We start from the raw sequence: 27,067 nt of genomic DNA, 5'->3' as shown, positions 1-27,067 counted from the left end.
AATGAGGATGCCTGCTATAGCAGGAGTTGTGTAAATGCTACAAATATTCATGGTATTTCTCCTATGACTTCTCACAGCAAAGGGGTTCATTGTAGGTCATGCTATGTCACATCACATTTCACATGATAAGTTGAGTCACACTACAGTGAAGTCTATCAATAACATGGTAACAGCATCTATAGCTATTCTATACCCAAAATGTACTATAAGTATGTACAGAGAATCCAAAATAACCATGAATAACCTGTCACTCTTTTAAAATACTATTCTTCCAGCTGAATTCTAACTTGCTTGTAACTTCTGTTTTTCATAACTTCCTCAAGCAAATTTCTGAAATGTTAATTAATATTAATATTATGATATTAAATGCTAATCAATATTAGGATTTTTTAGCATTGCCCGCAATAATTATATTTCCTGAAAAATGGAAAACAGCAAAGATGAATCCATAAAGAACAGGGTTGAAAGAAAGCCTGTTTGTTCCCCTGCCAATGGTACACGCTCATTTACATACTCAGACTACAGTATTATCATGCTACTCTCTCCTTGAGGTCTTGATTTCTCATATGGGAAAACAAAGCTTACAACAGGAGACAGCAAATCCCATTGCCATTACTAAACTCTAAGCATTCGGCAGTATTAACAATCAGCTGTAGCATGGGTACATGGGTATCTCTTAGTTGTTGCATACCTGGCTAAAGTGATTTTCTTTTGTGAAAGCATCATCTGTTCCAGTTGCATGGCTGGCTTTTCCCTTCATCTCTTTTTCATATCTTTGATGATACCTCACCTAACAGAAAGAAAAGAAGATCAAGCCGGATGAGTTTGGCCTGTTACATATATGCTGCATCATAAATCGCATGCACATGTTAATAATAAAGGTTTGCCAAAAAATTTTTGCTTCAACCAGTCTTCAGAAGCCAAGTTTTCTACTTGTATTTAATAATATTTTAAGAACATAGGACTTGCTATATCAGTTCAGATCATTAGTTTGCCAAGTATAACATTCTACATCTGGCAGTGGCTAACATCTGATGTGCCAGAAGGTTAAAAATAAACATATAATTCACCTAAGTGCAGAGTCACTATGTAGTGCCTTTCATCCTACCTGATCTCAATGTGCTTTGCACACTCTACAGCAGGATCTTTTGCCCACCAATAATTATTTTTAATAATAAGAAGCTTGATTCTGAGAGGTGCTGATCACTAGCATGTCCACTAGGCCCAATGGTAGCTTTAGGTGAGCAGCTTTCAAGTTCAGGCCCAAGATTTACAGTATCTCTATTGAAGCCAAAATAATGCCTACAAGCTATACGCAAGCTTGCCTTTTATCCTACATAGGCGATTTTTTACACCAATAAGAGTACCTCCACAGATCAAGGGCAGCATATAAAGTTTCAATGTTTATCACTCATCTGCCTTTGACTTTAAGACTAAGGCCTGGTCTATGCTGGGTGGGGGGAGGAGAATCAAACTAAGTTACGCAACTTCAGCTACCTGAATAACGTAGTTGAAGTCAACGTACTTAGATCTACTCACCTGGGTGTCTTCACTGCGGTGAGTCGACTGCTGACGCTCTCCCGTCGACTCCACCTGTGCCTCTTGCCCTGGTTGAGTACCGGAGTCAACGGGAGAGCGCTTGGCGGGTGATTTATCGCATCTTCACTATACGCAATAAATTGACACACACACCCCCGCTGGATCGATCGCTCCAGAGGTAAGTGTAGACATGCCCTAAGGGTCCTTCTTGACTTTCACTGATGAGTTAATAACCAGAAAATTCTCCATCCTGGTTTTAAAGTAATTTCTATGCAGCTAGCATAATATACTATACGTATTTCCTTTCCCTGCCTGTGTAAAAATTGATACTAATGAGACAGTTTGAACACACATGATTTAATTTAACCTCCTAGGAGGCTGGTAATGTTATCTTCCCTTGAAACTGCTTTGTTAAATCATCACAACTTCTGGCAGTCGGGTTGGTACCCATTTAACAAATATTGCAATTCTGGCACTGAGGCAAAAGCAGACAAATTATATTCACTAAAGATCCCAGGCTCACGCTGCTCCCTGAAGGGTCAATCCTGAAAGATGCTTAGCACTCCTGAAAGCTGCCACGTGAGTTCAGCTCCAAATGACTTCAGTAGGAATGCAGGGCATTCAGCCCCTCACAAGAGTGCTGAGCACCATGCACGATAGTACCCCAAGACAATGGCAAGAGCGGGATGTGCCTCTCAGTCAAAGCTCACTCCTGCACCAACATAAAGGGAAGGAGAGGGAATCAGGGATGAACTAGGGAAGGGACAGAGCTCTGGTAAAACCAATCCTCCTGTAAGAGGGACCTTGTGCCTGTGGTATAAATTAGAGCTCCTCTCTAACTTATACCAAGGCCTAGCAGAACAGGGTCAGAAAGCCACAAGTGGTTCCTTATGGCCACTCCCCTCATTCCTCTGTGTCCAAGTGCAGCTTGGGAGGGCCTTCTGCCCCCAGAGATTAACAGTATTGCTTTCAAAATATAATGGCCTTATTTTCCCTGGTGTATAACACAGGACCTGTCCGTGCAAAAAATAATTACCTGAAATCCTACAGGCCACATTCTCTGCTGATGTAACTCCACTGGCACTGACAGGATTTTGCCAGAAAAAAATTTGGCCCTAAATCTGTTGGATTTTTTTCCTCAAAAGAGATATTGCTTTTGATACTTACGTCACTGGCTAGTTCATTAGCTTTCTTGGCTATCTGATAAGCTGGAGTGATCATAGCAGGAAAGCTGCCTTTCCCTCTCTGCTGTTCATATTCTCCTGTGTATTTCAGCTGTAAAAAAAGCAAGATAATGTAGGAACAAGTATATTGCACACATTTATATATGCTACACACAAAAAAGCTACATTAAAAGAACACTACTGAGGTTGCAAAGTCAACTCAAAAGTCAGGAAATATCAGAATTAAGGTTGCCTGTGCAACCTTCATTCACCATCACCCCTCACCCCGCACAGCCTTGTATGCATCGTCACTAATTAGATGATCAAATACTATTTTTCCCAAAAGACCCCTGCCTCATTCTGTACTCAGGACAGGCCTGTTCTGGAGATTATTCAGGATTGAAACAGGTTGCCTGTTCTCTCCTGTTACACTTACATCACTCATAAGCCTTCCTCCAGCCTTTGCGTGCAGTAGATCTGGAGTGTCTACGACAGTGGTATAGCTGGAAACCCTGTCTTCATGTCCTCGCTTATATGTCACCTGGGAAGCAGAAGATATAAAGTGCATTTTAAAACTATTTACTAGCAAATATCTGGGTATTTCCTTCCATAAGGCTTGAAAAGGCAACAGAAGAACTGACCTTTGTTTCAGATAATGAATTATTCCCAGTTTTCTGTCCTTAATATAAGTCCTTCAGTTGTAAATACAAAGGTAGGTGTATCTACTATTGACTAAAAGTGACTGTCATTACAGTGTGTTCTAATTTTACTCATCAAACTATGTGCATTAGCTTAATTGTTCTATTATTTCACTCAGCCTAATCTATCAAGTGCCAAAGGTGTTCATTTTATGGCAGTTAAAGAAAACTGCACTATGGGGAAAAAACTATTTTTTCTGGTACTTCATACAGCGTTCTCTCTTTATTAATATAGGGAAACAGAAAAAAAAAGACTGGTTATGCTGATATCTACAACATAGTAAGCTGTCTACATATTACGGTCCCCATGCAATGCCTATAAAAGTCAATGGAAAGACTCCAAACTCAGTGGGAGCAGCTGGATATGGTCCAAAGTGTTTGTTTTGGGGGAACAGTATTCTTCAATAAAATCACTCCAAGATTCTTCAGTAATGTCCCAAACCCCTCTTGCTTACAACTATATTATTGCAACGGTTGACATGGAAGCCACAACAGCATTTTTCAAATGTTTTGTATGGTTCTTATTTTCACTGGATTTCTTTGGATTGTTATTTTTATAATATGGTACATTACGTGCATAGATAAGTTAAAGTAAATTCTAGGTAAATCAATTTACTAGTGTATTGTTATATAATGTTACAAACTAAAAGGGAAAGAATGAGAGACGAAAAAGTTGGAATAAGTGGATAAGTAAATGAATAAAAATAAAAAAGGAAAATAAGAGCAAATAATTCACAGGGTATAGAATGGTACAGCAATTAATTGTTTTTAAATTTGAGATGGCGTAGAATGGTACAGCAATTCATTTTTTTAAAATTTGAGATGGCCATTATGTCATAAGTGTCCCATATATCTTAGAAAATGCCCATACTGTCACTTGTTATACATGAAAGACAAGGTGGGTGAGACAACATCTTTTATTGCACCAACTTATGTTGGTGAAAGAGACAAGTTTCAAGCTCCACTTGTTACATGGGACATTCTTCCAAGGCTATGTAGTTTACTAGAGACTCCTGTGTTAATGTATCATGTTCAAGATTTTTTCACTTTTACAGGAATTATTTTACAATTAGTGTTGGTTATGGAATGCACCTTTTAACGTGAACTGTTTTAAATCCAAGTTTCGCTGAACTTCAGTAAGTTTGACACACACAAATTGGGACTTACGTCACTGCTTAGCTGAGTGGCTTTCTTAGCTATCTGGTAAGCTGGAGTCATCATGGCTGGAAAGCTGCCTTTGCCTTTCTGTTGTTCATATTCTTCAGTGTATTTCAACTAGAAAATTATACAATTTTTATTTTCTTAAAGAAAAATCCTCTGTCCATTAATGTGACACCTCTTTTAATGTTCACATTCTAATTGTTATGGGTTATATTATCCTGATGACTTTTAAAAACCATAATGGACTTAACCAAAGTGGAAATCCCATCAGTTTGGCTACACATGTTTAAAGAGTTTTAAAATAATTGACACATAAAAGAAAATGTATTTCTTAAGTTCAAAATTTAGGAACATTTCCTATGTAAAGTGGAAAAAATCTATTTATAATCCTTTAATATTTTTACGAACAAAATATTTACTATTAGTTACTAGTTTAGTAAAGACCACCTTGCATAGGCACAGATCTTCAATTCTTATACCAAGTTTGATTTCCATTCACTTCAGGTTGATGGAAAGGCAATAGATCCTTATCTACTCTACAAAAAATAAGATGTGTAATCCACTGTTGGTGCAGCCTATAGGTGATAGCACCACTGGAAGATGTAGAATACATTAGACTCCATCTACAATCAAAGGTACCTAAGATGTTACTGTCCTGTAGCTGAAGTGTATCTTAATTGCAGAAGTTCATGGTAGTTCCATTTGAATATAATTTCTAAGCTTGGCAGTAACACTGTTAGGTGACCTTGACGGTATATATAGATAGCGCTCACAAGGCTCAACACTGTGTCTCAACATAGCAGTAAATGCATGTCACCTTCTCCTTTTGTAATTTGTTATTGAAAGTTTGGCTATTCTAAACTGGAAAGTCCTCAGAACACTATAACTCATACAAATAAAGTTATTGCAAACATCAGCCCACATACATCATTGAGAGTCTTCTGTGCCTGAGCTATCCTGACCGTTTCAGGATCTGGGATGGTTCCAGAATACCAGGATTTGTTTTCTTCATATGCAGCTTGGTAGGCTTTCTAAAAAAAGGAAAGATTAAGTCAGCAGAAATGTGTATACTCATTTTTAAACCTGAATAGTTAATCTGCCAGGCAGGGAAAAGAAAACCATCATTCATTATGGGTGACACATACTCCTATGCAGAGGGAAAGCATGAGGCCTATACTCCTCTTCAGTCTCATTTTGAGAACACAGATGGATCTTAAGTGATATGAATTTTGTGCTGACCCTTTCCACATCAAAGAATATTTCTGAGCACATTCCATAAGATTTGCTTAAGCAATACGAAATTAGGGCCCATGTCCTGAAACTCCAGTAAAACATTTGCTGAGTGACGCCGAACATCACGCAAACAGCAATGAATTTGCTAGCCCAGCATTACTATTAGTGCTAAATCTGTGCCAGATGTTGTGCAGGCAAATCTGAAAACTGAAAATTCAGCAAATGGAAGACAGATACATTTTCTTTTTTGTCAGACCTATTTCATAAGAATTCAGAGTGTGTGAAAAATGCCAGATTGAAAGCTCTGAAAAGTGAAGTCCTCTGTTTACCCGTATAGGCAGCATCTACTTTGCCCAGCCAAAAGGGACAGCTTCTTGAGATGACAGTTATTTATAGACTTATGAGTACTTTGGCTGTCTGCTGAGACTGCCAAGAAGAGTGATAATGGGTTTAGACCATTTCAAAAGCAGCATATTTTAGTTATTACTGACGTGGGATGGGTCTGATCCACCAAAATAAGATGAATGGTTCTATAGCCTAATAAATCATCGAGCTAGCCCTCTACATTTTCTATTACTGTTCCAGTCTCTGCGTTAAGGGAGATTTATTTTTTAACACTAGCAAAAACCTTTTATTTTTAAATAAATAGTTAACTTGAGCAGTCATTTTCTGTTCTCCCTTTATTACTAGCTCACATAGATGAATTTAATCAGGGATTCCTAACTCCCTGCCCAATTTCTTTCTGTCCCTGATCCTGTGTTTGCAACACTCACCTTGAAAATTAATACTGTCACAAATTCAGCATTATGGCTCTACTTCAGGATCAAGTCAGAGGAGAAACTGGGGTAGGCAGAAAAAAAACACTAGCAAAACACAATGGGTGAAATCTTGGCCTCAGGGAAGTCAATGGGAGTTTTACCATTGACATTAATGGGGCCAGAATTTCATTCAATATTTGCAGTAAATAGAAAAAGTGGCAAGACAAATGATGGATTACAATAATACTTAGCACTTACACAGCAACTTTCATCTGAGGATCTCTGAAAGTTTTACAGAGATGGGCAAGTCTGATTATACTCATTTTAGGGAAGGGGAAACAAAGGCACAGAGAATGTAAGTGACTTGACCAAGCTCACGCATGACTCCATGGCCAAGTCAGGAATAGAATCCAAATCTCCTGACTCTTGCTCTCCTCTTTTTAATGACTAAAATATGCTACCTAGAAAAGCAAGTGCAATTTAAACAGGCTATTAAGAAAATAATAATAAATGGACTCTCATGACTAAAATATGGTGAATAAAAGCATAGCAATAATCATCCCATTTAGCATGGGGCAGTAGCTCACACCAGGCCGACGTTTGGCGGGTTGCATACTAGCTGCTCACATGAACGTGTGTACTTGAAGAATGTCTCTAACCTGACTGGCCAGCTGTTGAACTCTATGGGCAGTTTCCATATCTGTAGATGTCACATCCCAGTGAAAAAACGATTTGAATTGTTCCCCCTCTTCTCGATATTTAATCTATAAAAAATAATGGCATCATTATGTATAGGTTTTTCTCACATCATGGATGCATGAGGCTGTCATTTTAAGGTGGGAAAGTGCTGAACGCGCCTGGGTACATAGTACTATACAGTAAGTGCAAAATGCAGCGAGAATAATTTTAAACCAGTGCAAGACTTTGTTTACTTCCTAACATAACAAAGCTATGATCAAATGCACACTTCTGCTACTTTGTGTGTATATCTATGTACCAGATCCTCAACTGGTGTAGACTGGCATTGAAAGCTATGTCAGTTTTCATCAACTGAGGATATAGCCGTATATTTTTAAAGATATACAGATACAGAGAGACACCATTTTATGTTAGGCCCTGCAAAACAAACACAGGCCTAGACAACCCAAACTCTGCAGCCCTTGAGAAAACATTGCTCACTGCACTCTCTTCTCCCTTTCCACCCCACCAGAGTCCCCTTTACTTGGCCAACTCTACTTCAATCCTTTTGTTTATCACCATCCTCCCTCTGCCAACTGCCATACAGGAAGGCCACACAAGCACTAGATTCTGTGCCATGCAAGGAACACAGACCTGCCTCCTACCACTGCCTAAGGTATCGGTGGAGAAGGAGGTTAGATTTATCCCTTAGTACAAACATCTGTTCTCTGATCCACATAGTGGCTTCTGACTAAGATATTCTGTTCCCACAGGAGCAGCACACTGGAATTGAAACCTACCATGAAAATCTGAGAAGAGAATTTGGTTCTTAGACACCAGTAATATAACAACAACTGAAATCAAGAGAGAAATCTGCACAGAACATACAGTTCAAGTGTTAGTATGAAACATTGGTCCTGTGTATCAGTCAGTGGGTAATATTCTACCTCCTTTACCCTGTGCAGCCTCAGTGAAGTCAGTGAGGTTGCACAAATGTAAATTAATGGCAAAATTGAGCTCCATGTCTCACTTTATTACAATTTAGTATTTGTTTTGCAATAGCACCTAGAGGCCCCAACTGAGATCAGGGTGCTATCTGTGCTAGGTATTGTACCTGCACATAAGAAACAGCTGCTGCTCTGAAGAGCTTACAATCTAAATAGACAAGACAGAAGAAGGCTGAAAATGTGTATCAATATCTCCATTTTACAGGTGAAGAGAAGTAGCAGAGAGAGATTAAGTGACTTGCCTGATGTCTCACAGGAAGTCAGTGGCATAGCAATGAATTGCACTCAATTCTTGAGTCCTAGTTTAGTGCCTTAAGAGCAAAACCATCCTTCTTCTCTAATGTAATGTAATGTTCTCAAGTAAAAGCATATTCAGTTTTACCAGTTGAATATGCTTTTTACTTGATTCAGAGTAACAGCCGTGTTAGTCTGTATTCGCAAAAAGAAAAGGAGTACTTGTGGCACCTTAGAGACTAACCAATTTATTTGATTAAATCAAGTTGATTATCATACACATTGTGAAGAGAGTGGTCACTTTGGATGGGCTATTACCAGCAGGAGAGTGAGTTTGTGTGGAGGGGGGCGGAGGGTGAGAAAACCTGGATTTGTGCTGGAAATGGCCCAACTTGATGATCACTTTAGATAAGCTATTACCAGCAGGACAGTGGGGTGGGAGGAGGTATTGTTTCATGGTCTCTGTGTGTATATAATGTCTTCTGCAGTTTCCACGGTATGCATCCGATGAAATGAGCTGTAGCTCACGAAAGCTCATGCTCAAATAAATTGGTTAGTCTCTAAGGTGCCACAAGTACTCCTTTTCTTTTTACTTGAGATCATTAACATTTCAACTCAAACATTTTCTCAAGTGAGAATTCTTTTATACATTTAGCATACATAGTTCTAGACCCAAAACTGCCATATAAGTGAATGGGCCTTTCAGTGAGTAAGGACTGCAGAATCAGGCCCTTAAGTACACTTAGCTACCCCCTCTTTGGAGTTCAAAATTCCCTATGTGATTGAAAGGGACAGAAGTTCCTTTAGGTGAGAAAAGAAGGGAAAGTGATCTCTGAACTATAATTTGCCTTGCGTGTATATATACACACCAACACACTGGAAGTAACAGGGTCTCATATCACAGTCTGCAAACAGAAATAGAACCTGCAATAATCCCAGACTCATTCCAGACCAGCTCTGTCACACAAAATTTAAAGTATACTGGTTGTTGTTTTAAGATTGTCTGAGTTATTGCAAAAACCTGATACATAAAAATGGTGTGTAAGAAAGATGGGAGAAAAAGTGCAACGTATGATGAATGCTGCTAAATGGATGATGCCAGCATTGTCCAGAAAGCAGAAAAAATATGAACAGTGTGTGCAATAATTTAAATAAGACAACTTCCTTCCCTTATTTTACAGAGAATTTTTAGTAGGACGTGAAATCATATATGAACACACTGTTTATGCTTACTATATATAATAATCACAATAGTTTTTATAGTATCAAAGGGGACTAAAGTCAATAAAGCTACATTACATATGGAAATGGGCCAGTTACCAGTGGTTATTTGCCATCTTACTATGTACTTTTTTAACGTTAAAGTTACCAGAAATACAAAATTGAAACAAATGTCTTTGGAGGAAAACACCACAAGACAGGAAAGAATGCCATAAAACAAAAAGACTTTGAGCTCCCGCAGTGTTTTTCAGGAGCACAACAGCCTTTAATACAGGTACAGGTACAAGAAAATCCAATGCGCCCATAATATTTCAGTTAAAATGTTCTCAAAACAAAACCATGCAAAACCTGACTTTGTGTTTTTTATAAATCTCAGCCAAGTTCATCAGATGCTTGAAAAACCTTCTGGGTACAGATTATAATAAAACTGAAGCTGCTTTGTGGCTTGGTATCAAAGACTTGGGGATTTCAGTCAAGTTTTGCTTGGTGTTTGAACTCAGAATTCAAAGCAAGTGATAGAAAGTTTACAAAAATGCCTTCATGAACCCACATGATGGAAACTATCAAGTTTGCACAGCTTTGTTCAGCATTCCACCAATTTTCTGTGAGCACTGTCACTTACAATATTAGATAAGTATCCCTTTACACACTGAGCCTGCATTTCTCAATCAGGAAGATTCCCAATAATATTAATAGATTTGCTACCTGAGTAAGGACTGTGAGGCCCCAAATGTACAAGAAGTAAGGCTATATTTCTACCTTGGGGGTTCCTAGTGATATTGACAAAATTATTCTTTTGCTCTTTTTCTTTGCAATGTAATTCAACGGCTTTATAATGTAGAGTTGTAAGCAGTGTTGTAGCCATGTAGAGTGATAAGGCAAATTGAGGTAACATCTTTTGTTGGACGAATTTCTGTTGGTGAGAGAGACAAGCTTTTGAGCTTATGCAGAACTCTTCTTCAGGTCTAGAATACATGTAATATGTGTTAACTACTTACACTAAACAATCTGTTCCACCCTATATTTAGTAGTGACACCCTGAATACATTTCCCAGACATGAAGAAGAGCTCTGCGTAAGCTCAGAAGCTTGTCTCTCCCACCCACCTTGTTTCTCCAATGTAGAGCTGAACAGGCACAATATATTATTCCTCTTTTTAAAATGAATACTGAACACGTAGGATACAAATTCACCAGAGATAGAAAAAATTTTCTTGTTGAAAAAAGGAAAAAATATTCCACAAAATTACCTCATCCATCTTGTCTCTCTAATATCCTGGGACCGACACAGCAACAGCAACACTACATATAAAATTTTAGACATTTTCCCTCATTTCGTCTAAATTTCAAAAGTTTCCAGCCAGCTCCAGCATTCACTGAAATATTTATAACAAATGTTACAAACTGTGTCTTCTTCTACATAAAACTGATATATTTCTAGGGAAAAATTGTAACAAATCTGTACATCAGCATAAGCAAGCGAGAGATGGGATCAAACTGGGAAATTTGAATCAAGATCTGGATTTCAAACCCCTTAAGTATGGGAGTATTTGATTGTTGTGGCCCATTTTCAAAATTCTGATCCAAACCTGGGTACAAACTTTTAATACTCTCAAAGAGACCATGGGAGAGAAGAAGGAGTTTCTGCCTGGACTTTGTGTTTTAGAACATTTCTAGAACAGAACACATGACTACAATGGTGTCTTTTGAAACATAAAATACAGCTGAATATAAAACACATTTGTTCCTAAAGCTTCTTACCTCACTTACTGCTTCTGATTGTTTCTTCACATTTATATTTACAGGTGTCTCATATACGCTTGTGAATGTGTTGTTTTTTGGGTTATGTCTATAAAAGAAAGTGTAATGGGAAATTAGAAACGTTATTGACCACCAGAAAGATAGGTTTTCTTTTTAGTCTTATATTTCTTAAAAACACTGAACGAACCCGTCCCACTCCCCAACATGACTATTGGGTTACACACAAGTTATTGTTTTATAGAGTAGGTGCCTACAACTAAATTAATTTTAATGATCATATCATATCAATGCTTGTTTCTAATAACAAAAGAGAATAATAGAATAAAAAACAACTGTCATCTCTTCCTTTCAAATGACAAATTTGACAGGAATTGATCATTATGAAATAAAAAACTTTCAGAAAAAAACCTCCCTCTAAAATCTGCATTTTACATATTTTTCTGGCTACTAAGTGAATTCACATCTTGTTAACTCTTAATTGCCAATACAGAAATCATAGTATAGTCACAATAGTTTACTTTTCTAAATACTTCAAATGACACTTATTTTGGTGTCTTCTAAGCTACAAGACAACATGACAAATGTGGAAATGTTACATATGAGGTCAGATTCCGATCTCATCTGCCAGTGCTGCCCATATTAATCCAGAGTAATTCCGCTGAAGCATCATGGAATCATAGAATATTAGGGTTGGAAGAGACCTCAAGAGGTGATCTAGTCCAATCCCCGGCTCAAAGCAGGACCAACCCCAACTAAATCAGTAGAGTTATTCTGGTTTCACACCACAATATGTGAGACCAGAATCTGTCCCAAACATACTCTTCTAATGAATTATGGTAACTTAAATTTTACACCATGATTATTTTTTATAAGGAAGCACACTTACGCTTGACAGTAAGGCTTTTTCTGATAGCTGATAAAGTTATTTACAGTCAGCATCATCTTGCAGACTTCACAGTGAAAACAGGCTTTGTGCCATGTCTAGAATTGCAAAAGATAAAAATATAGTGAAAGTTTCTTGTATTTCATATTGTATTATTCTAGTGATTTTTAAACACCAATATTGATCCCTTCTATCTATATAATTAATAACCATTTCCCATGTGTGAATGGACATGCACTAAATAGATCAATTGTCATTTTGAATTTGTTTGTTGTTTTTAATTTTGTTCCAACAAACTTTTATCATGAAGTTCATCTCAGTTCTGAAATCCAGTATGAATAAAGAATGTACAGTTTGGGGAGTTTTGGCAGTGTCTTCAATGGAAGCAGGATGAGGCCCAATATTAGTAAGTAAAGTACCAATGCATATGTTTATTAATGTCCAAAATGATCAAGATAGAGAATGTCTACTGACCTGATCTATACAGTTTATCTTCTCAGCAGAGTAAACCCCAAAACCGCATCTAGCACAAGGCTGAACATTCATCTTGAAATCAACAGAGTGAAGAATATATATATCTATATATACACAAAAGGTTCAAAGACTATGAAGATGACTTTCCACTCTGTATGTAACACACTCCAGATAGCGCAATCAAGCCCTTTTGCTCTGCAGTCAAGGATCACATTAAAGTTCTGAATCGAAGTGTCTCACTCTCTTTTGCTGACCTTCTGCTTCGAAGTCAGCTGCTGGCTGGCTTTTAAAGCTGCCAGTTACTAAGAGGGGTTATTTTGGCAACTGGGTAAGTATGTACAGAAGGGGAGCTCTCAGTGACATATTTCTCTAAATAGAAGAGTGAACTCATAGAAAAGAATCATGTTCATGTGAATGATAGAAACTGGTCATTCAGTTTCTAGGCTTTGCAGTTTAACACGAGTTGTCATAACCCCAGGATGGAGCTAATGGTATCAACAGTACCATTATCAAATTAGTAGGTAGCTGGTCACCTCCATGTGGGGTATATGAGCTCACTAGAGTGACCAGACAGCAAGTGTGAAAGATCGGGACGGGGGTGAGGGGTAATAGGACCCTATGTAAGAAAAAGCCCCAAATATCAGGACTGTCCCTATAAAATCAGGACATCTGGTCACCCTAGAGCTCACTAAGCGATAGTCTGTGCTTTTAGGAACAGCTCTGTATAAGGTAGCTGTGCCACTTGTCAAAGTCAGATTCAAGGCTCACAGAATTTGTCAGACCACTCTGTTTATTAGCAAAGCGCTTTGCCAGTGCACCCAGATATGTGAGCCCCATACAAAAGCTCAAGCTAATTTATTTATACAGATAAGCCAAAGCCAATTTAACATAACAGACAAAAGGAAGAGAAACTGACAAATACACATACATATCTTATTTGCATACTAACGTTTACCAATCTCCTAGCTCAGTAGGAGCTCTAAGTTAATTAGTTTGAGGACCCATTGTCTCACACTCCTTAATGTTTCTCTTCCTGACAACCATATTTCAACAAACCTTTCAAGCAGCATTTCTTTAATGAATTATAATTTAAATATAATTCATTCTACTTTCACAATCCCTCCTTTTGGTCAAGCTACGCAATGACCAACAATTACTCGGTTCCACATATCAATCGTTCTTTAACTCTTTGTTCATCAGTGATATTTAAAATCATCAAATTAGCACTCTGTTTTGGGGCAGTTATCTGTGTAGCATGCCTGACACAATTTTGGATACAACAGGAAAGTAACTGAAAACATACAAAAATTATTAGGATTCCAAACAGGAGAGTTAGGGCTCCCTGAAACAACCAGTTTTCTATGCCAGAGAAATTGAAAAGGTTACTTAGCCACTTCCATAAAGAACTTGGCTCTTCGTGGGGAAGATATGTGATTTGCTCTAAGTGGCTAGCACGATCTATTACCTCATTGGTGTTGTCTGGTATATACACACAGCAATCTTTTCCAATGAGAGCACAAGTCCCTCCTTTTGCCGCCAGCACTATGTCCAATGCCTGACGATTTTGGAGGGCCATCTGTTGGATTGCCCCTGTTTCTTTGGCCAGGGCTCTTAAACTTTCTCCGGTTTCATTTGCCATTATTTCAACTACTGCTTGTAACCTTAGGAGCCCTTTTGCATGGTGTATTACTCCCCCTAATGGTATTAAGAAACCGCCAATGGCCTCTTCCCAGGTTAAAGGGCTTATGTTATTTACATACCATTGGGCATCTGTTAAGTCCCTTCTTTTTCGCCTGAAATTGCGGAGGCATTCTCAAGGGAAGGTTCCTAGCACTCGGAATTGTGGGCAGAGTCGGGCGGGATAACAGATTCCTGACCAATTAGCTGGTAGTGCGGTATAAGCTCTGGTCCCACACACCCAGTGATGGCCTATTAAGGCCGGGAAGGGTTGGTTGTACCCATTTGTCATATAGGTGTTTGCAAAGGAGGAGTAGTATCTCCCAAAGAGTACGGGGTAATTCTCCTTACCAGGAGTGGTGTTATTTGCATGACATTGAAAGACTGTATTGTTTTCACTAAGGTTACTGTAGGGGGAACATGAGATTGATTTCTCTGTTTTATCCCAGGTTGAGAGAAAATTCATATCTCCATACCCGGCCTGCCACTTTTTAGTTTTGTTTGAATAATCCCATACACCATTGGCCACAATATGGTGAAGGCAATGGCTTTTCCCCAGATCCAGCCCTGTCCCATTACACACCCAACACCAATGACCTTTTCCCTCCACCACACTTATGCATTTATTCCCACCGCTTCCCAAGTGTCATTGCTGTTCCATATTTTGTTAAATGGACGAGGCCCTCCAGTGAGGTCTGGGGACTTGAGTGGGATAGCCAGGACAGGAACACCAGTTTGAGAGTGGGCTGGGATGTGGCTGCAGACCCAGCAATTAGAAATATTAAGGGTCTGAGCTATCCACACCTGCTGCTGGATAAAAGAATTGTCATCGTGGTCTCCCCAGACCGTAAGATACCAGCAGCCGAGGAACAGGCAGAGGCGCATGTTGGAGGCAAGGCTCTTCTGGTTCTGACAACCTCAACTGAGGGAACCGCAGTCACGGTTTTATGCCCACCAAGCAGTAGGCGCTAGGGTCGCTACTGCTTTTTTTTGTTGTTGTTGTTCGTCGTCTGCTTCTGGCAACCCTTACAAGAGCATAGATTGTAAGGTATTGCAGACTGTTCCTCTACGTCTTCTTCTGGAGTCAAAATTGACTCTGCGTTGTCCTGAGGTGATGATTGGTTCTCTGGGGATGGTGCCTTCTTACACCGTGAAGCATGTATCCATGCTGCGATGCCAGATAGTTTAACAGCCGTCTGTGTAGTAAGCAGTACCTGATGAGGACACTTCCACCGGGGCTCCAAGGCGTGCTTTCGATGATGGCGCCATACATAGACCCAGTCACCTGACTGGAGGTTGTGGCAAGCGTCAGAGGTGGGTTCCGTGGGCCAGGCGGCTCGAACCTGTGAATGGAAGTGACTTACAGCTTGCATTAGTCCCTTGCAATACTGAAGGAGCGCACTGTGAGTCAAGTTCAAATCTGGAATGGGAGTAATGGTAGTCATAGCTTGCATAGGGCATCCCATAACAATTTCAAAGGGACTTAATTTATGCCTTTGGGATGGAGTGGATCTCATGTCCGTAAGGGCTAATGGTAAGGCTACTGGCCAGCTTAATCCTGTAGAGTCACAAATTTTAGCAAGCTTATTCTTAAGTACACCATTTCGTTTTTCAACTGCACCTGCACTCTGTGGGTGGTAGAGACAGTGCAACAGGTGTTTGATATGCAGTATACGGTCCAGGTGTTGAACAAGTTGTCCACTAAAATGTGTACCCCGATCACTGGACAGAGTAGCAGGAATTCCCTTGGCAGGCATAATATGATTTAACAAACATTTGGCAACAGACAGTGAGTCAGCCTTGCGACAAGGAAAGGCTTCAATCCAACCAGAGAATAAACATACCATAACCAATATAAATTCATATTGTTGACATTTAGGCATTTGTACAAAATCAAGTTGCCAGTGCAAGAACGGTGCTTGAGGCAGACCCCGGAACCCCTGGGCCACTTTTACAGGTTTACCAATATTATGGCTTTGGCAAATGGTACAGGCTGCACAGTGGCGGGCTGCAAAAGAGCTAAAATGGGGGGCCCACCATCCTGTCTTAGTTACAGCAGAGACCATCCCCTCCTTTCCGACATGTGAAACACTGTGTAGCAGGGCAGCCAGAGACGGACAGAGTACAAAGGCGCTAGTTGGCGAGTGCCAAAGAGAATCGGGATGTAGAGAGCAACCTTGGGCAATCCGGGATTCTTTCTCAGTTTCTGGGGCAGAGTCTTGGAGCAAGGTGAGGTCAGTGAGGGACGGCGGCGGTATAGAAACAGAAAGGGAACCTAGAAATGCATCTGGGGAAGGTTCTATGGCAGCAGCATGTTTAGCAGAGGCGTCAGCAAATGCATTACCCTTAGCAATATCAGTATCTGCCATTGAGTGGCCAGGGCACTTAACAATAGCTAGGTCAGACGGAAGTAAAACTGCATACAGGAGGGCAGCGATGTAGGGCCCATTTTTAATAGAGGTACCAGCAGAGGTAAGGAAACCCCGAGTTTGCCAGAGGGTACCAAAGTCATGTACAACCCCAAAAGCGTAGCAGGAGTCAGTGTAAATGGTGGCAGAGCGTCCCTCCGCCAAAAAGCAGGCACAGGTGAGGGCAACTAATTCAGCAACTTGTGCTGAGGTTACAGAAGGTAAAGGCGCAGCTTCCAGGGTTTCAGAGAGTGAAACTACAATGTATCCTGCAAGGAGACGACCTTGGTCGTCTCGAAAACAGGAACCATCAGTAAATAAAACAAGGTCAGAGTTAGGGAGAGGGACATCAGAAAGGTCAGAGCGCGGGACGGTGATAGCAGAGACAGTTGCAAGGCAGTCATGGGGATCACCGTCATTAGACAAAGGAAGGAGGGTGGCAGGGTTTAACTGAGAACAACGCTTTATGGTGATATATGAAGCTGATAGTAGTAAAAGTTCATACCTGGTAAGGCGGGCAGAGGAGAGGTGGCCTGTGTTACGTTGTAGCAGGAGAGTTTCTACAGAGGGAGGGACCAGGAGGGTAAGAGGAGAGCGGAGAACAAGGGAATCAGATATTTCGACTAGGCGCGCTGCAGCAGCTACAGCACACAGGCGGGGGGGGTAAGCCTTGGGCAACAGGGTCTAAAGTGGCAGAGAAATAAGCCACTGGGCGGTTCTTTTCTCCGTTCATCTGAGTGAGAACTCCAAGTGCACACCCAGATTGTTCAGGGCAGAAAAGGGTAAAAGGCTTAGAATAGTCAGGCAACCCTAAGGCAGGGGCAGAAGCCAAACCCTGTTTGAGGGAAACAAAGGTAGAATTGGCCCTCAGGGGCCAACAGGTTCAATGGTGTAGACTTCACTGTGGTCATGCACCCTTCCGTTCTGGCAGAGGACCACTTGGCCCAAATGCCCAGGTGCCGGCTTGCCACGGCTGTCCTAAGAACGCTGAGGAGTCACATGGCCCCAGTGAAGACGGTTGCCATCTCGGTGGAACCTCCAAATTGTCAAAGTCAGATTCAAGACTCACAGAATTTGTCAGACCACTCTGTTTATTAGCAAAGCGCTTTGCCAATGCACCCAGATATGCGAGCCCCATACAAAAGCTCAAGCTAACTTATTTATACAGATAAGCCAAAGCCAATTTAACATAACAGACAAAAGGAAGAGAAACTGACAAATATACATACATATCTTATTTGCATACTAACGTTTACCAATCTCCTAGCTCAGTAGGAGCTCTAAGTTAATTAGTTTGAGGACCCATTGTCTCACACTCCTTAATGTTTCTCTTCCTGACAACTATATTTCAACAAACCTTTCAAGCAGCATTTCTTTAATGAATTATAATTTAAATATAATTCATTCTACTTTCACACACCCCAGAAGGAGTTCAGGGAAGAAAATTTAACTCAGAGATTCACAATTTCCTCCATGCTCCCCATTTGCTTCTGGGGGGTGTAATCTGCTACATCCCAGACAAGAGCAAATTACTTCCCCTTACCTACGGTGACCAGATAGCAACTGTGAAAAAACGGGACGGGGGTGGGGGGTAATAGCCACCTATATAAGAAAAGTCCCAAAAAATGGGACTGTCCCTTTAAAAACGGGACATCTGGTCACCCTACCCTTGCTCCAAGTCACCTGCACTTGGTGTGCTGTGGGGAGGCAAAGCCAATACCAAGCTCATTCTCTGCCCCTCTCCCCGTCCTATTGCTTCTGCCGTTGAGATACAGGGAGGCCCCACCTGGGGTTGGGGGAAGCCTTTTATTTCAAAGAATTCCAAGCATTAACAAACCTAACAGGCTATGTAACAAACGGGACACTTGGCCTGTCAACCACAGCCAAGATAATGGCCCTAGTTACATCACAGCTAGAAAATCTAATCTAATAATATTATTAAATAACTCACTTGAGGTTCTTCCATCCAGGAGAGGAGATGACAATGGCCATTGCAGCAATGGTGTTGATTATATTCATATTTTGTATTTTTAATTACTGTGAAAGCCATGGATGGGTTTGAAGTAAACCAAAGCCAAAGCCATGGATGGGGTTGAAGTAAACATTATAAGAATAAGAATAAATAAAAATAAAATGTTTTAACTACTTTTCAACAGTGGCCTAGAACTGGAAGAATGAAACAAGACTGAGTCCAGTCTGGTATTTCCAGTTCTTGTCGGAGTTCCTTAGAGAGGTACTGCTCTCTGTTTGTTGATTTCATTATCCTTCTGTTTTGGTGCAAGGCCACCAAGTTTTCACACCTGCATGTTAAAATCAGGCTTACAGATTATGCTGCGCATCTACGATTTTTGACCTAGATATTCAATTTTTAACCATTTAAGGCTTTGATCCTGCAAAGTGAGGTGCACCTGCAGATCTATGCATGTCACAGGGGTTTGAAATTATTTTACTACTGTAATTTATTCTGCACGGTACACATTTAACTTTGTAGTCACCTGGAAGTGGGTCCTTTAGTGTAGAAAACCATTCCTTAGCTATGTGAATTTTATCAAGTGAAAAAGGATTTGTTTTTGAACAAAAAACATGCTTATTAGAAACAAAAATTGAGCTGTTCCAAGTAAAACTAAACCTGTTTCCTAGCAACAATGGCCTTGCTTTTAGAAGAGGGTGTTACCAAGTTTTGTGATTTTATCACAAGTCGTGTGGTATTTGGGGTCTTTCTAAAACCCTAGCTCATGAAGTCATATGAATACATGAGCTCAGCTTTAAAAAATATATATAATCCAGCCCTTAGAGGTGTGGAGAAAACCTTAAAAGTGTAACCTAAATGCAGTGTTGATTTTATTGGGGGGGGCCTCACAAATTTTAGAAAAACAAGGTCAGTGAGGTAGTCTCTTTTATTTAACCTTCTGTTGGTGAGAAAGATAAGCTTTTGAGTTTACACAGAGCTCTTCTTCAAATCCGGGAAACATTGTCACAAGGTGGAACAGATTGTTTAGCATAAGTAGTTGAAACAGGTATCAAGGGACCATTTAAGGTGAAGTGCCCTGTTAAGATCTCAGTAGTCATAGGGAGTTAGTTTAGTCAGTTACAAAATGCTTAATTTTTGTTAAAGGCCCAGCTACCTGAACCATGAGACTCTCAGCCTTCATTTAAAAAAGAAATAGGTTTCTAACTCTCAGGGTTGCAGAGAAACACCTGAACATATGAAGCAAACACAGCTGGATCAAAAGCTAGAAGAGAAATAACGCCCTGCCCTGCCAATTTATTATTTTAAAGACACCTCATGATTTGTAAACCAATCTCAGGACTTTTAGGGCCAGATTCCTGATCGCTGAGCGTTTGGACTTGGCAATACTGTGTTCACACCCTAATTGTTCAGAAACCAGAAGGGAATGAAAAAGAAACTCCAAAGTCCTACGGGTGGGGTTTTTTCAACCCGCCTCCCCCTAAGCCCTCCTGTTTGTTATGCCAAGCTCAGGATTTTGGGCAGCCGCCGGACACAGGATTTTGAAGGCTGGGGGTTGGCAAGAGGGCAAAGAGATTTGAGAAAATTCCCTTTTCAGGGCTCCCATGCTGCCAAACAGCGAGAAGGTGCAAATTTCCCCACCGAATTCGGGCCCTGAGGAGTGGCTGTGGGGCGCAGGGCTCCCCACAGGGCTGATGGGGGGCAGGCTTGGGGAGCTTCGCCTCGCCCCCTCTTGCGCTAGGGGGGCCGTCAGCAGCTCGGTCCCCACCCCGTGCCCCTCAAGCGGCGGAGGGTGGGGCTCGTATCTGCCCCCTCCGAGCCGGAAGAGCCGCCGCAGGTGCCCGCCCGGGCACAGGGCGGGGACGCTGGGCGCGGCCCGCGGGTCCTGCCGCTTTTCCTTTCGCTTTGCCCGCGCGGTCAGAGACCGCCGCGCTGACGGGAGCGGGAGCAGGCCCTGGCACTGGCCCTGCTGCGGACGGAGAGGGGGACGGCGCAAGGTCAGTGGGCCCTGGCGAGGCGACCGCCCCACCTGTCCGCGTCTGATCCCCCCCTCCCCCGGGGCGGGTCCGACCCGGCCCTCCCAGCCCTGATCCTCCCCCCGGTACCTGACCCCCCCCCTCAAACCCCCTCCCACTCCTGTTCCCAGCCCTGACCCTCCCCCCGGTACCTGACCCCCCCCCTCAAACCCCCTCCCACCCCTGACACTCCCCCCGGTACCTGACCCCCCCTCAAACCCCCTCCCACCCCTGACACTCCCCCCGGTACCTGACCCCCCCCTCAAACCCCCTCCCACTCCTGTTCCCAGCCCTGACCCTCCCCCCGGTACCTGACACCCCCCCCCTCAAACCCCCTCCCACCCCTGACACTCCCCCCGGTACCTGACCCCCCCCCTCAAACCCCCTCCCACTCCTGTTCCCAGCCCTGACCCTCCCCCCGGTACCTGACCCCCCCCTCAAACCCCCTCCCACTCCTGACACTCCCCCCGGTACCTGACCCCCCCTCAAACCCCCTCCCACCCCTGACACTCCCCCCGGTACCTGACACCCCCCTCAAACCCCCTCCCACTCCTGTTCCCAGCCCTGACCCTCCCCCCGGTACCTGACCCCCCCCCTCAAACCTCCTCCCACTCCTGTTCCCAGCCCTGACCCTCCCCCCGGTACCTGACACCCCCCCCTCAAACCCCCTCCCACCCCTGACACTCCCCCCGGTACCTGACACCCCCCCCTCAAACCCCCTCCCACTCCTGTTCCCAGCCCTGACCCTCCCCCCGGTACCTGACCCCCCCAAACCCCCTCCCACCCCTGACACTCCCCCCGGTACCTGACCCCCCCCCCAAACCCCCTCCCACTCCTGTTCCCAGCCCTGATCCTCCCCCCGGTACCTGACCCCCCCCCCCAAACCCCCTCCCACTCCTGTTCCCAGCCCTGACCCTCCCCCCGGTACCTGACCCCCCCTCAAACCCCCTCCCACCCCTGACACTCCCCCCGGTACCTGACCCCCCCTCAAACCCCCTCCCACCCCTGACACTCCCCCCGGTACCTGACCCCCCCCTCAAACCCCCTCCCACCCCTGACACTCCCCCCGGTACCTGACCCCCCCCTCAAACCCCCTCCCACCCCTGACACTCCCCCCGGTACCTGACCCCCCCCTCAAACCCCCTCCCACTCCTGTTCCCAGCCCTGACCCTCCCCCCGGTACCTGACCCCCCCCCCCCAAAGCCCCTCCCACCCCTGACACTCCCCCCGGTACCTGACCCCCCCCCTCAAACCCCCTCCCACTCCTGTTCCCAGCCCTGACCCTCCCCCCGGTACCTGACCCCCCCTCAAACCCCCTCCCACCCCTGACACTCCCCCCGGTACCTGACCCCCCCCCTCAAACCCCCTCCCACTCCTGTTCCCAGCCCTGACCCTCCCCCCGGTACCTGACCCCCCCCTCAAACCCCCTCCCACTCCTGACACTCCCCCCGGTACCTGACCCCCCCTCAAACCCCCTCCCACCCCTGACACTCCCCCCGGTACCTGACACCCCCCTCAAACCCCCTCCCACTCCTGTTCCCAGCCCTGACCCTCCCCCCGGTACCTGACCCCCCCCCTCAAACCTCCTCCCACTCCTGTTCCCAGCCCTGACCCTCCCCCCGGTACCTGACACCCCCCCCTCAAACCCCCTCCCACCCCTGACACTCCCCCCGGTACCTGACACCCCCCCCTCAAACCCCCTCCCACTCCTGTTCCCAGCCCTGACCCTCCCCCCGGTACCTGACCCCCCCCAAACCCCCTCCCACCCCTGACACTCCCCCCGGTACCTGACCCCCCCCCCAAACCCCCTCCCACTCCTGTTCCCAGCCCTGATCCTCCCCCCGGTACCTGACCCCCCCCCCCAAACCCCCTCCCACTCCTGTTCCCAGCCCTGACCCTCCCCCCGGTACCTGACCCCCCCTCAAACCCCCTCCCACCCCTGACACTCCCCCCGGTACCTGACCCCCCCTCAAACCCCCTCCCACCCCTGACACTCCCCCCGGTACCTGACCCCCCCCTCAAACCCCCTCCCACCCCTGACACTCCCCCCGGTACCTGACCCCCCCCTCAAACCCCCTCCCACCCCTGACACTCCCCCCGGTACCTGACCCCCCCCTCAAACCCCCTCCCACTCCTGTTCCCAGCCCTGACCCTCCCCCCGGTACCTGACCCCCCCCCCCCAAAGCCCCTCCCACCCCTGACACTCCCCCCGGTACCTGACCCCCCCCCTCAAACCCCCTCCCACTCCTGTTCCCAGCCCTGACCCTCCCCCCGGTACCTGACCCCCCCTCAAACCCCCTCCCACCCCTGACACTCCCCCCGGTACCTGACCCCCCCTCAAACCCCCTCCCACTCCTGACACTCCCCCCGGTACCTGACCCCCCCTCAAACCCCCTCCCACCCCTGACACTCCCCCCGGTACCTGACACCCCCCTCAAACCCCCTCCCACTCCTGTTCCCAGCCCTGACCCTCCCCCCGGTACCTGACCCCCCCCCTCAAACCTCCTCCCACCCCTGACACTCCCCCCGGTACCTGACCCACCCCAAACCCCCTCCCACTCCTGTTCCCAGCCCTGATCCTCCCCCCGGTACCTGACCCCCCCCCTCAAACCCCCTCCCACTCCTGTTCCCAGCCCTGACCCTCCCCCCGGTACCTGACCCCCCCCTCAAACCCCCTCCCACCCCTGACACTCCCCCCGGTACCTGACCCCCCCTCAAACCCCCTCCCACCCCTGACACTCCCCCCGGTACCTGACCCCCCCCTCAAACCCCCTCCCACTCCTGTTCCCAGCCCTGACCCTCCCCCCGGTACCTGACCCCCCCCCCTCAAACCCCCTCCCACCCCTGACACTCCCCCCGGTACCTGACCCCCCCTCAAACCCCCTCCCACCCCTGACACTCCCCCCGGTACCTGACCCCCCCCTCAAACCCCCTCCCACTCCTGTTCCCAGCCCTGACCCTCCCCCCGGTACCTGACACCCCCCCCCTCAAACCCCCTCCCACCCCTGACACTCCCCCCGGTACCTGACCCCCCCTCAAACCCCCTCCCACCCCTGACACTCCCCCCGGTACCTGACCCCCCCCTCAAACCCCCTCCCACTCCTGTTCCCAGCCCTGACCCTCCCCCCGGTACCTGACACCCCCCCCCTCAAACCCCCTCCCACCCCTGACACTCCCCCCGGTACCTGACCCCCCCTCAAACCCCCTCCCACCCCTGACACTCCCCCCGGTACCTGACCCCCCCCTCAAACCCCCTCCCACTCCTGTTCCCAGCCCTGACCCTCCCCCCGGTACCTGACCCCCCCCTCAAACCCCCTCCCACCCCTGACACTCCCCCCGGTACCTGACCCCCCCCTCAAACCCCCTCCCACTCCTGTTCCCAGCCCTGACCCTCCCCCCGGGACCTGACACCCCCCCCTCAAACCCCCTCCCACTCCTGTTCCCAGCCCTGACCCTCCCCCCGGTACCTGACCCCCCCCTCAAACCCCCTCCCACCCCTGACACTCCCCCCGGTACCTGACCCCCCCTCAAACCCCCTCCCACCCCAGACACTCCCCCCGGTACCTGACCCCCCCCTCAAACCCCCTCCCACTCCTGTTCCCAGCCCTGACCCTCCCCCCGGTACCTGACACTCCCCTCAAACCCCCTCCCACCCCTGACACTCCCCCCGGTACCTGACCCCCCCGCTCAAACCCCCTCCCACTCCTGTTCCCAGCCCTGACCCTCCCCCCGGGACCTGACACCCCCCCCTCAAACCCCCTCCCACTCCTGTTCCCAGCCCTGACCCTCCCCCCGGTACCTGACCCCCCCCCTCAAACCCCCTCCCACCCCTGACACTCCCCCCGGTACCTGACCCCCCCCTCAAACCCCCTCCCACCCCTGACACTCCCCCCGGTACCTGACCCCCCCCTCAAACCCCCTCCCACACCTGTTCCCAGCCCTGACCCTCCCCCCGGGACCTGACACCCCCCCCTCAAACCCCCTCCCACTCCTGTTCCCAGCCCTGACCCTCCCCCCGGGACCTGACACCCCCCCCTCAAACCCCCTCCCACTCCTGTTCCCAGCCCTGACCCTCCCCCCGGTACCTGACACCCCCCCTCAAACCCCCTCCCACCCCTGACACTCCCCCCGGTACCTGACCCCCCCCTCAAACCCCCTCCCACTCCTGTTCCCAGCCCTGATCCTCCCCCCGGTACCTGACCCCCCCCTCAAACCCCCTCCCACTCCTGTTCCCAGCCCTGACCCTCCCCCCGGTACCTGACCCCCCCCTCAAACCCCCTCCCACTCCTGTTCCCAGCCCTGACCCTCCCCCCGGTACCTGACCCCCCCCCTCAAACCCCCTCCCACTCCTGTTCCCAGCCCTGACCCTCCCCCCGGTACCTGACCCCCCCCTCAAACCCCCTCCCACTCCTGTTCCCAGCCCTGACCCTCCCCCCGGTACCTGACCCCCCCCCCTCAAACCCCTTCCCACCCCTGACATTCCCCCCGGTACCTGACCCCCCCTCAAACCCCCTCCCACTCCTGTTCCCAGCCCTGATCCTCCCCCCGGTACCTGACCCCCCCTCAAACCCCCTCCCACCCCTGACACTCCCCCCGGTACCTGACCCCCCCCCCTCAAACCCCCTCCCACTCCTGTTCCCAGCCCTGACCCTCCCCCCGGTACCTGACACCCCCCCCTCAAACCCCCTCCCACTCCTGTTCCCAGCCCTGACCCTCCCCCCAGTATCTGACCCCCCCCTCAAACCCCCTCCCACTCCTGTTCCCAGCCCTGACCCTCCCCCCGGTACCTGACCCCCCCCTTAAACCCCTTCCCACCCCTGACACTCCCCCCGGTACCTGACCCCCCCCCTCAAACCCTCTCCCACTCCTGTTCCCAGCCCTGATCCTCCCCCCGGTACCTGACCCCCCCCTCAAACCCCCTCCCACCCCTGACCCTCCCCCCGGTACCTGACCCCCCCCTCAAACCCCCTCCCACTCCTGTTCCCAGCCCTGACCCTCCCCCCGGTACCTGACACCCCCCCTCAAACCCCCTCCCACTCCTGTTCCCAGCCCTGTCCCTCCCCCCGGTACCTGACACCCCCCCCTCAAACCCCCTCCCACTCCTGTTCCCAGCCCTGACCCTCCCCCCGGTACCTGAACCCCCCCTCAAACCCTCTCCCACCCCTGACACTCCCCCCGGTACCTGACCCCCCCCTCAAATCCCCTCCCACTCCTGACACTCCCCCTGGTACCTGACCCCCCCCCTCAAACCCCCTCCCACCCCTGACACTCCCCCCGGTACCTGACCCCCCCCTCAAACCCCTTCCCACCCTTGACACTCCCCCCGGTATCTGACCCCCCCCTCAAACCCCCTCCCACTCCTGTTCCCAGCCCTGACCCCTCCCCCCCGGTACCTGACCCCTCCCCCCAAACCTCCTCCCACCCGTGTTCCCACCCTGACCCTCCCCCAGTACCTGACTCCTCCTCAAACCCCCTCCCACCCCTGACACTCCCCCCGGTACCTGACCCCCCCCTCAAACCCCCTCCCACTCCTGTTCCCAGCCCTGACCCTCCCCCCGGTACCTGACCCCCCCCTCAAACCTCCTCCCACCCGTGTTCCCACCCCTGACCCTCCCCAGTACCTGACCCCCCCCTCAAACCCCCTCCCACTCCTGTTCCCAGCCCTGACCCTCCCCCCGGTACCTGACACCCCCCCTCAAACCCCCTCCCACTCCTGTTCCCAGCCCTGACCCTCCGCCCGGTACCTGAACCCCCCCTCAAACCCCCTCCCACCCCTGACACTCCCCCCGGTACCTGACCCCCCCCTCAAACCTCCTCCCACCCGTGTTCCCACCCCTGACCCTCTCCCAGTACCTGACCCCTCCTCAAACCCCCTCCCACCCCTGTTCCCAGCTCTGACCCTCTCCCAGTACCTGAACCCCCCCACCTCACCCGCCTCTCAAACCCTCTCCCATCCCTGTTCCCAGCCCTGACCCCCCAGTATCTGACCCCCCACCTCACCTGCCCTTCACACCCTCTCCCAACCCTGTTTCCAGCCCTGACCCTCCCCCCAGTACCTGACCCCCCCCCCTTCCACCCCTCACCTCACCTTCCTTTCAAACCCCGTCCCACCCCTGTTCCCGCCCTGACTCCCCCCTCCCCCAGCACCTGACACCCCCCCTTCCACTCCTCACCTCACCGGCCCGAGCGG

The 27,067-nt window shown here is 47.6% G+C and overlaps 2 protein-coding genes across 5 annotated transcripts in view; one reads left to right on the top strand and one right to left on the bottom strand.

Annotated features, from left to right (window-relative positions):
• Nucleotides 1-12,880, bottom strand: part of NRAP (nebulin related anchoring protein) — a 58,495-nt gene extending 45,615 nt beyond the window's left edge. The window contains exons 1-9 of the mRNA XM_073354971.1: nucleotides 12,809-12,880; nucleotides 12,338-12,432; nucleotides 11,452-11,539; nucleotides 7,212-7,316; nucleotides 5,488-5,592; nucleotides 4,568-4,675; nucleotides 3,139-3,243; nucleotides 2,707-2,814; nucleotides 692-790 (exon numbers count right to left, since the gene is read on the bottom strand). Coding sequence (XP_073211072.1) covers nucleotides 692-790; nucleotides 2,707-2,814; nucleotides 3,139-3,243; nucleotides 4,568-4,675; nucleotides 5,488-5,592; nucleotides 7,212-7,316; nucleotides 11,452-11,539; nucleotides 12,338-12,432; nucleotides 12,809-12,880 — 885 coding nt within the window. The remainder of the gene's footprint in view (nucleotides 1-691; nucleotides 791-2,706; nucleotides 2,815-3,138; nucleotides 3,244-4,567; nucleotides 4,676-5,487; nucleotides 5,593-7,211; nucleotides 7,317-11,451; nucleotides 11,540-12,337; nucleotides 12,433-12,808) is intronic.
• A 7,778-nt stretch (nucleotides 12,881-20,658) lies between these two features.
• CASP7 (caspase 7) overlaps nucleotides 20,659-27,067 on the top strand; it is a 38,638-nt gene continuing 32,229 nt past the window's right edge. For 2 of the 4 annotated variants that reach the window (XM_073354329.1, XM_073354330.1), the window contains exon 1: nucleotides 20,679-20,859. The gene's annotated coding sequence lies outside the window, so the exon portion shown is untranslated. Of the gene's footprint in view, nucleotides 20,860-27,067 lie in introns of all 4 variants that reach the window. The other 2 variants (XM_073354331.1, XM_073354332.1) reach the window with 2 other exon arrangements.

The sequence above is a fragment of the Lepidochelys kempii genome, chromosome 7, assembly GCF_965140265.1.
Source record: "Lepidochelys kempii isolate rLepKem1 chromosome 7, rLepKem1.hap2, whole genome shotgun sequence".
Lineage (NCBI taxonomy): Eukaryota > Metazoa > Chordata > Testudines > Cheloniidae > Lepidochelys > Lepidochelys kempii.
Note: the sequence above shows the minus strand (reverse complement) of the source record. Positions and strands in the feature narration are given on the sequence as shown.